Consider the following 12,796-nt stretch of genomic DNA (forward strand, 5'->3'; position numbering starts at 1 on the left):
ACCAGAATGAGATGACACATACCAAACATTTTCCTCCATGTTAAAAAAAGGTTCACATAGCATCTGATTCACACCTTTGTACATGACTTCAGGATCAACCAAGGCTTTTCAAATGCTTTACCGCATGAATGGGACTTCCAAGCAGAGGTTAACTGAGGCCATCTAGGAAGGATCACCAGGAGGCCTTACCACTGCCAGTATTGAAGATTTAATAACAGCATGCTCTAACAAGTTAAAGTGAAAAGATTTCAGTCTCCAAATTCAAATATTTTGCAGCATATTTCAACTAATTACAAGGGACAAAAGATTTCCGATTTGCACAAGTAGAATTTAGAGATTATTTCTTAAGAAGTTAGTCCTAGTTCTTTTTGCTGTCCTCAAAATACAGTCTACCTATTGGAAGGAGTATAAATAAATACAAACTTTTAGATGGCAATTTGGCGTATCTATCAGAAATTAAAACATGAATGTACCTTTTGATCCAGCTATTACATGTTGAGGAATCTATCCCATGAAATTTTTGGATGCAAATATAAAAATGTTCATTCACTGCAACATATTTGTAAAGGTGAAAAATCATATATGCTGATTAACATACAGGACACCACACAAAAGAATGAGCTGGACTCATATGTATTGACATGTAAAGAACTCCAAGACACTTTGTTCAGTGAAAAAAGCAAAGTTACAGAACAACAGGTATAGTAAAAGTATACTTATGTCAAGAAAATTGTGTGTGTGTGTGTGTGTGTGTGTGTGTAACTACATAGAAAATGTTCTTAAAGATTAACACCAAACAGATAACAGAGGCTACCCTCTGGGGAAAGAGAGTAAATCACAGTGTGGGATTGGTGAGTGCGAAGAGAAGTACAGTTTTAAAGAGGGACTTTCACTTTCTACTCCACATTCACCTGTATTAGTTAAACATTTACATCATATATATAAAACATTTGTTCTTTATAGAAAGTAAGAGAGGTGCAATGCCAAATTTTAGCTAAAATCTAGAATCACTAATAGAGGATGCTGAAATAGTCAAAGAAGTAAAGGCTGTTGGCCACCAAAAACACCCTTTACAGACTTAACCTTCCAGGGAATAAAGGAAAATATGGGTAGCACTGTAGTTATAAATGAACATGACCATGTCTTCATAAAAGAACAAGCATCCTTCAGAGAACTAAAGGATTTGTATCTTAGAACTTTGAGAATATAAAAGATACTGAAATCAGGAACATTATTAAAAAGCTATAATCTTTATAATGTCTCTTAGAAATACAGTTTTAACAACAAATTCTATTACTTTGGTACAAAGTGTCTATGTACAGGTATGTCCTTTTGCATTAAAACACTGACATGTGTAAAGAACCAAGTGATATGAGGTGTCACCCTTACCTGTACATTCTCTTCTGTCACCTGAATCTCCGCCGTGTAAACATAGTCAATCAGCATCCTCAGGGTCCAGCCGTCCACCTCCTTGATTCGAACTCTCTTTGCTCGGCTCTCACTCATCTCACCTGAAACACAAGGAGCAAGGCTGATGCTGTAGCAGACACCCAGCGGGAAGATCAAAACCCAGTCAGACGGCCACTCACTGTATTCAGGAGGCAACATGGTCAGTCACTTCAGCAGGCCTACAACATTCCCCTACCTCCCCTAAAAGCTTACCTGAGGAAACCATACAAGGTACTTCCGTTACCCACTTCTACCTGGAAATCACATCATGGCGATGAATATGCCACGTGTCCAACTGCATGAACTCTTAATACCTGGAGAATTATAGGTTCAGGACCCAATGCCGTCCATGCCTCTTTTTGGTCCAATGTGTGGACAAAGAATGTCACCTGCCATAGCAGTAAACAAAGGATGTTGCAGCCATCAGCCATTGCAGGCCACCCCAGACTGTGCACCATGAGGGGATTCAGAATGGGAAAAAAAAAAATAGGATACTGGCCCTAGATAGTTAAGGTGTGTATCAAAGGAATGATTTCAATGAGCCCAGACGCTTGTTATCTTCCCATACATAGAAAAGTGCTAAACTTATTAACTTGTCTGGTTTTCTTTAATTAACAATAATCTTTTGATGTTCTGACTACCTGGTTCTTTTGCAAAAACTCCTACATATTCTGGCTCCTCCCTGACCTCTTTGAAGCAGTCCCTCAGAGAGATCTGAGAGGCTGCCTCCTGGGCTGAAGTCCTCCGAAAGTCCGCTGAGTAAAACATAATTCGCAGCTTCTAGGGTGTGCATTTAGTTGACAATGCTTTAGAGCAGTTTCTTTTCCTTTTGAATTTCTATTCAAGACTAGAACACAGCGTTACCCCGTGAGGCTAACTTCCAAGTTCCTGGTACTCGCTCACAAGCACACCAGTGCCTGCCCCTGCCCTCTGGGAAGACACACCTCTCAGACAGGAAACAATCAGAACACAAATTACAGAAGATGCCCAGGAAATGCAAGACAAAAGAGGGGTCTTAAAGAGGTGAGTCAATGGCCAAGGCAAATGGCAATGGGCCTTCTAGCCCAAGTTCCGTTCCTATTTGTCATCTGCAGCAACTTCATCCTGAAGTCATTTCCATACCAGCATTTATTACTAAAGCCAGATGCCCTTCTACATCACTGCCTGCTAAGTAAGTGGTACAAGACCTCCCTCTTACTACCCACTGAACTGGTTAAGCATTCAGGGATCATAAATAAGATCCTCTCTTGTATAAAGAAACGGGGAAGCAGAAAAGAGAAGGGATGGCTCCTAAACCCAGGGGACTCATGGAGAGTTAGAAGCAGGTTTGGGCACATATGTGCGGACATAAAATGGCCCAAGAACAGGGAAACATAAGCAATTGAATGGGGAAAGAAAACTCAATTAAAAACAAGACAGCCTAAAAATAATGTTGAGTGTTAGGGAACACCTTAGCAAAAAGGTTTACTTCTACATTCATCAGGTTTCAAAGATAAAGGAAGTATGAAAAACAATGCCACCATCCCTCACCTGTTAGAAAAACAACACAATGGCCTCAAGATTTCTTGAAAGTTCATTTCTTTTTCAGGTACAGTATACTGTCAGTGACCATAAATTATCAGAAAAAGCTATAGGAATCCATAATTATACAAAATTCCTTTGCAAACATAAACACCGGGAAGAGAGAAATAATAACAGTGATGTATATTTAACTACCTGCTTCCCTGGAGATTCTCTCTGGCAAAAGCTCAAAAAAAGCTGTTCTCCTAAGAGCTAAACTATCTGAAAAACTATTATGCTACTTCCCAGGGGGGAAAACATCCACTGGTATTACAAGGGAAGAGAGAAAGTTGATGATATGCTCCTGTTATATGCCTATATAGCAGGAAGACAAGGGATTGGGCTATGTATCTGCTGCCTCAGCATGTTTTTGGTTTTTTTTTCCTTTCATGAAAAAGGGGAAAGCATGTTTTTTTTCCCCCTTAAAGAAAAGGGTAAAAAAAGCAGGGTCGAGGAATATGGAAACATAATTCTTCATCTACATATAAGGCACCTTCCTCTGTCCTACTCTCTCTGGATCTTGTAGCTAGATGGGATTTGTGTCATCTGAAAGCTCTTTTGTGGTAGTGAGGACACTTTGGTAATTCCCACTTGGACTTTAGCGAAAGGCCACTCTAATTCATCTCTAGGGCCCCTGCGATGTGCAAAACCCCACAGGGCCCGGGGCCACACAAGCATAAAGCCATGTACTTAGTTCTCAAGGAATTCACTCCTCAGGACTTAGGCATGATTTAGACAAAAACAAGTTTGACTTTAATTTACATGTATGACTGAAAAATTATCAGTTCTCTGCCAAGCAGTTTTTAATATTATAGTTTTTAAGGTATTGCTATAAGATGCACTGTGCTGATTCATACATTCCTTAAGTGTCATTTTTAATAGTAATTATTTCTCTCCCAAGAAAACTGTATCTACTTCCAACAAATTCTATCTCTATCACATACTGCTTTAGAAATGCTTTAATCTTTATTTTTCATATTAATTTACAAAAACAAATAGCTTGCCACAGACTGTGTTAATAGTTTAAAAATTCCAGTAACTACGAAGAACCAAAACACATACCAAAGAGAGTTGTAAAAGCTACTTAGAGCTAATTCTAGTTGTTAAATATTATCTTACTTCTGTCCTTTGCTGTGTTTATAGAGGAGATTTATTTTTGATAATGAGTTTTGGTTTTTTTTTCTTTCTTTTTTTTTTTTTTTTTTTTTGGCCATGCCATGTGGCTTGTGGGATCTTGGTTCTCCGACTAGGGACTGAACCCAGGCCCACAGCAGTGAAAACGTCAAGTCATAACCACTGGACCGCCAAGGAATTCCTGATAATGAATTTTAAAAAGATACCCAATGATACTGTAAAGAGTTTAATCTCATAACATTTTTTTAACTTCCTGTCTTAGGGTTCTTCTCCTGTGTTTGATCATGTATTATAGAGCTGAAGCTATACTGTGATATCCACACAGATACCGCCACCCTCACCTCCTCTCCATCCCTCCTGCCGCTGTGCCACCTCTTCCTTCCCCCTCACCTCCAGGATGGACTCCACACATCTGGCCATGGCGCTCAAAAGCCTTCAGCTGCTCCCAGTCCAGGCATGCAGGCCTGTCCACGTCCCACCCCTGCCTCGCTATCCAGCCTCCTCTCTCTCTCTCCCACTTCTAGTCTTAATTTACATAAGGAAGGAACTTTGTGTAGTTTCCCATACACACCCAGCAATTTCCTACCTCGATGCCTCTGTCGAGCTTCATCATCTCTGTCTCCCCATGCCCTCATTCCCCAGGCTAACATATTCTTCCAGATTCAGCTGGAACCTCTCCAAGCAGCCTTGCCTGCTGATGACCCAAGGCTGGGTTAGATTCTCACCCTAGGTTACCTCCTGCAAATCCACTCTGTCATAATAATATCTGGTTCTCCCCACCTGGATTCTCGAGTTTCCTGAGAGCAGGGATGACGTCTTCCTTACCTCTGTATCCCACAATGCCTGACATATGGTAGATACCCAATAAATAATGGCTGTTTGAATGAATGACTAGAAAAGCGAAAAGTAAAACAAGTGCCAATTTTAAATGTAGCACCTTTACTTAACACAATTACTAACACTTAAGTTAGTCTTGAATATGGGTATTCTAGCTCTGAAGGATTTCAGTTAACAAACATCTATTGAACGTCCACTATACAGGCCGAGCTAAGCACTTTCACTAATGAACACTGCACCATCTCTACTGTTTTTGAGAAAAGAAATGAAGTCCCCCCAAATCGTAAAAGCTTATGGACACATGTATGGATAGAAACATTTCCAGCTCAAGGATCTTAATCAGGACTCCTGAAGCCCAGAACAAACCGGTGACTGTATTTACCCATTCTGAAGTTCTAAAAAGTGAATAGGTTTAAGAGGGCAAACCCTAGGATCAATTAAAAACTCATGTGACTCTAATTTCAGTTATTGCTTAGCACATAAATTGAAAAAATAATAAAAATATAGTACAGTACACTTTATACTATGTTGAAACCCTAAGAATTGAATGACAAGCTTACAGCCACATTTAATAAATAAATTTTATTCCATTACTCTTCAAGTTATACTTGTCACCTACTCCAATCATTATTGCCCTTTTGCTCATTATTAGTCTCAGGTTACAAAGAAGCTACTGACACAATGGTATCTTCATTCTGGCAAGATGACCCGAATGCCCCTGCCAGGCACTGGGTATGGTGGCATGGTACATAATTCCCCAATTCTACAACTAATCTAAGGCAAACATGGTAACTACATTACCCTGCCAGTTTGGCTCTAGCTTGAGTAACTTCTGGAACAGGTCTCCCAGTTCCTAAAAGAAAAAGAGGAAAGAGACAACCCCTCTCCTTCCTCGAGATGTTGGGTCCACTCTCGTAGGCATCTTGCATTCATGGGGGTAGCAACCATAGGATAAAATTTTTAGTGAGGACAGCCGGGTGGCGAGACAGAAGGAAGAGGATCCCTGATGATCCGATCATACCTGGTGCCCAGCCTATTTTCCAGTTATGAGAGAATATATTTCCTTGCTACTTAAACCAGCTTAAGGGGAGTTTTCTGTTATATGCAGACTAAAGTTATATGCACTTTATGTGCAATGCCCTATTTAATGTTCTTCACAGCAGTCAGCGATATGAGAAATTACCTTTTCTTTATGTTTCCTCTCTAACCATTCCTCCTCTCCCCAAAGCCTAGGATAACACCTAGCACACAGAAGATGCTCAATGAATACTCCTTCATGAAGGAAAGCACAAATCTTAGACAAATACAACATGCACACAACTTTTAAAATATCTCACATCTTAATCATTCAAATGATAATCTATCTTTTCCTATTCTAATTTGCCTTACTAAATCATGTTCAATGTGACAAAAGAAACTATCAAAACGCACCCCCAAAAAAGAAGACTGAAAATAAAAATACAGTATTTCCCACTAGATTTCAGATATTTTAGCCTGTGGCACCACAGAAGCCTCAAATATATTTGTTAGGAAAAATGGCATTTTAAATGCCACATTTGTACACAAACAAGTAATTTTAAAACAAGAACTCAGGACTTCCCTGGAGGTCCATGGTTAAGGGACCATGCTTCCTTTGCAGGGGGCATGGGTTCAATCCCTGGTCGGGTAACTAAGATCCCGCATGCTGCGTGGCATGGCCAAAAAAACCCAAACCAAACCAAACCAAACAAAAAAAGGATGATAAAATAAATAAATAAATAAAAACACAAGAACACAATTTGATTTATTCTTTCTCAAGTAACAGTTAAACAACCTGGCCTTGATCTAAATTGGTCCATACTTCACAAAAGAAAAACCTGTGACTACATCACAGAATTACTTTTCACCTCCCTTCTACCCAAATGGAACTACAATGAGTAACAGAATTCTTTTTTAGGTGATATAATTTGAATGAAAAATTCACCTATAGTTTAGGGGAGATGAAAAACAAGGGCCAAAAAAGAATATCTGTAGAGTCCCCATTTCCTAATAGGCGAGTCACAGGGAACAAGAGGAGTACAAGGTAGCCCTGTGCCACTGTAGACACTTCTGCTTACTGCTGATCATTGAGCCACAGTACACAAACATCATGGTGTGTGATGGGGTGGAAGCATGCCAAGGTCTTCTTGTGGGCCTCGACATATTTTTTATGACAGCTAATATAAATATAATAGGACTTCAGACCAGGAAAACAGATAAACAATGGGCTCACAGTCTAGCAAATCTTAAATGAATATATGTACACTAAACCACCTAGACCAGATTTTCATGTCTTCTTTAGGTAAAAAATCTAATCTAATCTCTGCCAAACTGCTATTTAGTGGATTCAAAAGAAGAAAATGAACAAAGATTGCCAGAAAGGTAAATAGCATCTATTGCTGAAGAACCATAAAAGTCTAGCCTACTAAGCAAATGAAAAGATGCTCAACATCATTAGTCATTAGGGAAGTGCAAATTAAAACTATAAGAGATGCCATTTCACACCCATTAGAATGACCACAATTGAAAAAAAAAAAAAAAAGATAGCAACAAGTGTTGGCAAGGATGTAGAGAAATGGGAACAGTCATACATAACATAGGCATATAAAATGATGCAGCCACTTGGGGAAATAGCATAGCAATTTTTAAAAAGTTAAATATAAATTTACCATATGACCCAGGAATTCCACACATAGGTATCTACCACCATGAGACATTTGTCCACACAAAGAACTGCACATGAATGTTCATAGCAGCATTATTCTTTTTTTTAATTTTAATTTTATTTTTGGCTATGTTGGGTCTTCATTGCTGCACGTGAGCTCTCTCTAGTTGCGGCAAGCAGGGGCTACTCTTTGTTGCAGTGCGCAGGCTTCTCACTACAGTGGCTTCTCTTGTTGCGGAGCATGGGCTCCAGGCACGCAGGCTTCAGTAGCTGTGGTGCGCAGGCTCAGTAGTTGTGGCTTGCAGGCACTAGAGCACAGGCTCAGTAGTTGTGGCTCACAGGCTTAGCTGCTCCGCGGCATGTGGGATCTTCCCGGACCAGGGATCAAACACAGGTCCCTTCATTGGGAGGTGGATTCTTAACCACTGTGCCACCAAGGAAGTCCCCAGCCTTATTCTTAATAGCCAAAAATTGGAAACAGCGTAAATGTCCATCAGCTTGGTAAATGAATAGTCAAAATGTGCCATTTTCATACAATGGAATCTACTTAGCAATAAAAAGGAACAGACTGATGATACATACTATGACATGGATGAACCTCAAAAATATTATGTGGGAACAAAAATGTTCTAAAGTTGATTTATGGTGATGGAAGTACTACTCAGTAAATTTACTAAAAATCACTGAACACTACAATATAAAATATGCCTCAATAAAGTTGTAAAAAAATATCACAATTGAGGTACTCAATTCACATTTTATATGTGCCAGAAATTAACATAGAATCCCTATTTTGTATCTAACTTTAGCACCTAGCAATCTAAGATTTGACCAAGTACTCTCAGGCAGAAACAGGTTGAACTGCAAGGACCCACCCATCAGTTAACTGAGATACATACTTAGGAATACTTATACAATCAAGACGTCTTCAGGGCCTCATTCCCATCATTAAGCAAAACTCACTTATTCAGAAATTGCATGTTAGCTGAAACATGAAGAGGTGAGAACCATTAGGCAAAAAAAAAAAAAAAAAGAAAAAAAGAAAGAAAAGAGGGAAGCTGAAATACAGTTCAGATGCTTAAGTAAACAGAGAAGAAAAATAGAGACATAATGAGATCTCCCATCTCCAGCATCCATGTCTCTGGATGTCGAAGGCTCAGGGAGTCTGCAGACTCTTAAGTATCATCTTTTGAAGGGAAAGGAAACTAACCCTGATCTTGTAATTTTAAGTTAATCACTACATTTTGTAACTGGAAAATAAAACATTTATCAAAAAAAGTCTAGTGTAAGACGTTTTCAATCTTATATTCTTACAATATAAAGACATTTAGGAATTGAGGGTAAAAAATAATAATGATAATCATGATAATTACTGCCAACATTAATTGAACATTTTCTATGTGCCAAATAAAGGGCTAACATACATGATCTCACTTAATCTTTATAAGAATCCTAGGAAGTAAATATTATCATCCCCATTTTCCAGAAGAGGAAACTGAAGCCCAGACTGATGAAGTGATTAATGATCCCAAAGATCCAGTAACTCTGACAAGGAAGTGGCAATAACAGTGTCACCTGAAGGAAGGCCACTTACAGGGACAGCACTTTACTAGTGAATTCCTAAATTAGGCCAATGCAGATCAAATACTCCTTTTGCAAACTAGAGATTCTGTTTAGAAAAGACTCCAGGAGTAATAAATAAGATGTAAACCAAAAGACTGAAGTGAATCCACGACATAAAAATTTGACTAATCCCATTTCAACTTTTCGAATTAGCCTCAGCTAAAGGCACCCTCCCCAAATCACTTGCCCAACTTGGCTCACGGACCCTCTACTATCTTTCCTAACTTCTTGATTATTTAATTCAGTTCGGAACAGCAGGAATGTAATAGGCTGAAGAGTGAGGTGCCTCCAGACTCCTCTCTACTCCCAAAACACTAAGTCCATTCTCTCCACATTGCTTTCTGCACTTTTCTTCATCTGTGTAAACCTTTACATTCATTATGTTTCAAGAAATGTCAGATCCCCTTCTCTCAATGCTGCCCATCACAGTCCTCACCATCTGTATTACTCCTTTGCACACACAGATCTTCCATAAACTATTATGTATTTAAAGTGTGCACATCTCATTTCCCCAGTGATATAATACACTACTGGGGCAGGAAGTATGCTAATATTGTTTTGTATTCCTTGAAGTATCCAGCAAAATGTTAGGCCCGGGATATATTTAAGTTTCTAAAGCATGAATAGATTTGTATTTGTGCTTTTTTTCTATAACTGTATATGTATTTACAAGTATTTACTTGTCCTACCAATAATCTAAGATTATAAGCTCATTGTTGGAACAGATAATAACTTCATATCCTTGTACAGTACTGTATGTTTAAATTTTGTTTTTTTAAGAATGAGGTTAAGGGAGGGTGTGGCTAGGTGGCAGAGTAGGAAGACCTGGAGCTCACCAGCTCCTACAGACACACCAAATTACAACTACTCACAGAGCAACTATAAATGAGAATGACCTGAAGACTAGCAGAGATTTCCCACAACTAAAGACATAGAGAAGGAACCACAATGAGAAGGACAGAAGGGGCAATGACATGACCTAGTCAAGACTCACTCACCCAGGTCAGCAACCCACAAACAAGAGGATAATCACAGTTACAGAGATTCTCCCCAAAGAGCAAGGGTTCTGAGCCCCACATCAGGCTCCCCAGTCCAGGAATCCTACACCAAGAAGACAAGCCCCTAGAACATCTGGCTTTGAAGGCTGGAAGGGCTTGGCTATATGAGAGCAAGAGGGCTGTAGGAAACAGAGACTCATCTGTTAAGGGTGTGTGCAAAATCTCATACACTCTGAGACCCAGGACAGAGGCAGTAGTTTGAAAGGAGCCTGGGTCAGACCTATTTTCTGATCTCAGAGAGCCTCCCAGAGAGGCAAGAGCTCACCCTGGGGTCACTGATGCTGGTGGCAGCCATTTTGGGGAGCTCGTTCTACCACAAGGACACTGGTGCTAGCAAGTGCCATTTTGGGGTCCACCCTATAGACTATTAGTGCCAGGGGCTTACCTGCCCACCAGTGGGCTGGCAGCAGCTGTGTGCCCCAATCAGACCATGCAGACAGCCGCGTGGGAAGCCTACCCCACCCTCCAGCCTGACCACAGCCACTGTGCATGGCACAGCCTTGCAGCCAACCAGGCCAGGGGCCAGCCCTGCCTACCAGACCGCCCACAGTACTCTTCCCACCACAACAAAAGGGGTCACACAGCCCACACAGGGGGTACCCCTAGAGGGGGTACCCCTAGAGCATACAGCTCTGAACAGGAGGGGAGTGAGCTGCTGGGCCCCACAGGATGTCAACTGCATAAGGCCACCTCTCCAAGATCCAGAAACTTAACCAACCTACCTGATACACAGAAATATATACAGAAAATTGGGCAAAATGATAAGAAAGCAAAATATGTTCTAAACAAAGGAACAAGAGAAAACCTCAGAAAAAGAACTAAATGAAATGGAGAAAAGCAATCTACTTGATAAAGAATTCTAGGTAATGATCATTAAGATGCTCCACAAACTTGGGAGAAGAACTGAATGAATACAGTGAGAATTTTAACTGATAGGTAGTTAGAAAATACAAAGATGCCCCAAACAGACCCAAAGATAAAATAACTGAAAAAAAAAAAAAAACTAGAAGTAATGAACAGTATATTAGATGATACAGAGGAGTGGAATAGCAATCTGGAAGACAGACTAGTGGAAATCACCCAAGATGAACAGAAAAAAAAAGAATTTGAAAAAATGAGGGTAGTATAAGAGACCTCGGGGACAACGTCAAGCGTACTAACATTCACATTATAGGGGTACCAGAAGAAGAGAGAAAAGGGCAGAGAACTTACTTGAAGAAATAGCAGGTGAAAACTTCCTTAACCTAGGGAAGGAAACAGACATCCAGGTAGAGGAAGTACAGAGTCCCAAACAAGAAGAACTGAAAGAGGTCCACACCACAACACACTATAATTAAAATGGCAAAAATTAAGGATAAAGAGAAAATCTTAAAAGCAGCAAGAGAATGCCCACAAACTATCAACTGACTTTTCAGCAGAAACTTAACAGGCCAGGAGGACGGCCATGATATATTTCAACTGATGAAAGGATAAAATGTACACCACAAATGCTCTACCTGCAAAGCTCTCATTCAGATTTGAAGGACAGAGAAAGAGCTTTGCAGATAAGCAAAAGCTAAAAAAGTTCAGCACCACTAAACCAGCTTTACAAGAAACGTTCAAGGAATCTCTCTAAGTGAAAAAGGAAAGACCACAACTAGAAACATGAAAATTAGGAAAGGAAAATTCTCACTGGTAAAGGCAAACATATAGTAAAAGTTGTAGATCAGCAACTTATAAAGATAGAAGGAAGGTTAAAAGTCAAAAGTAGTAAAATCATCTATATCCACAATAAATAATTAAGGGGTACACAAAAGAAAAAGATGTAAAATATGACATCAAAAACATTAAATATGGGGAGGTGGAAGTAAAAATACAGGGTTGTTACAATGCATTAGAACTGAAGAGATCCTCAACTTAAAATAATCACAAATACAGATACACATAGGTTGTTATATATGAACCTTATGGTAATAATAAACCAAAAACCTTTAAAAGATGTACACACACACAAAAAAAAAAAGAAAAAGAAAGGAATCCAAACATAACACTAAAGAGAGTCATCAAGTCACAAGAGAGGAGAGCAAAAGAAAAAGGGAACAAAAAAGAACCATAAAAACAACCAGAAAACAATTAACAAAATGGCAATAAGTACATACTTATCAATAATTACTTTAAATGTAAATGAACAAACTGCTCTGATCAAAAGACAGAGTGGCTGAATGGATTAAAAAACAAGACCCACCTATATGCTACCTATAGGAGACTCACTTCTGATCTAAAGACACACACAGACTAAAAATGAAGGGATGGAAAAAATATTCCACATAAATGCAAATGAAAAGAAAGCTGGGGTAGCAAATGTACATCAGACAAGACAGACTTTTTTTTTTTTATTTCAGTTTACTTTTTTATACAGCAGGTTCTTATTAGTTATCTATTTTATACATATTAGTGTATATATGCCAATCCC

At 39.2% G+C, this 12,796-nt stretch overlaps 1 protein-coding gene across 1 annotated transcript in view; it reads right to left on the reverse strand.

The window, feature by feature from the left end:
* KLHL2 (kelch like family member 2) overlaps positions 1-12,796 on the reverse strand; it is a 127,748-nt gene that overhangs the window by 83,265 nt on the left and 31,687 nt on the right. The window contains exon 4 of the mRNA XM_068542663.1: positions 1,390-1,511. Within this exon, the coding sequence (XP_068398764.1) occupies positions 1,390-1,511 (122 nt within the window). The remainder of the gene's footprint in view (positions 1-1,389; positions 1,512-12,796) is intronic.

This window comes from Eschrichtius robustus, chromosome 4 (genome assembly GCF_028021215.1).
Source record: "Eschrichtius robustus isolate mEscRob2 chromosome 4, mEscRob2.pri, whole genome shotgun sequence".
Classification (NCBI taxonomy): domain Eukaryota; kingdom Metazoa; phylum Chordata; class Mammalia; order Artiodactyla; family Eschrichtiidae; genus Eschrichtius; species Eschrichtius robustus.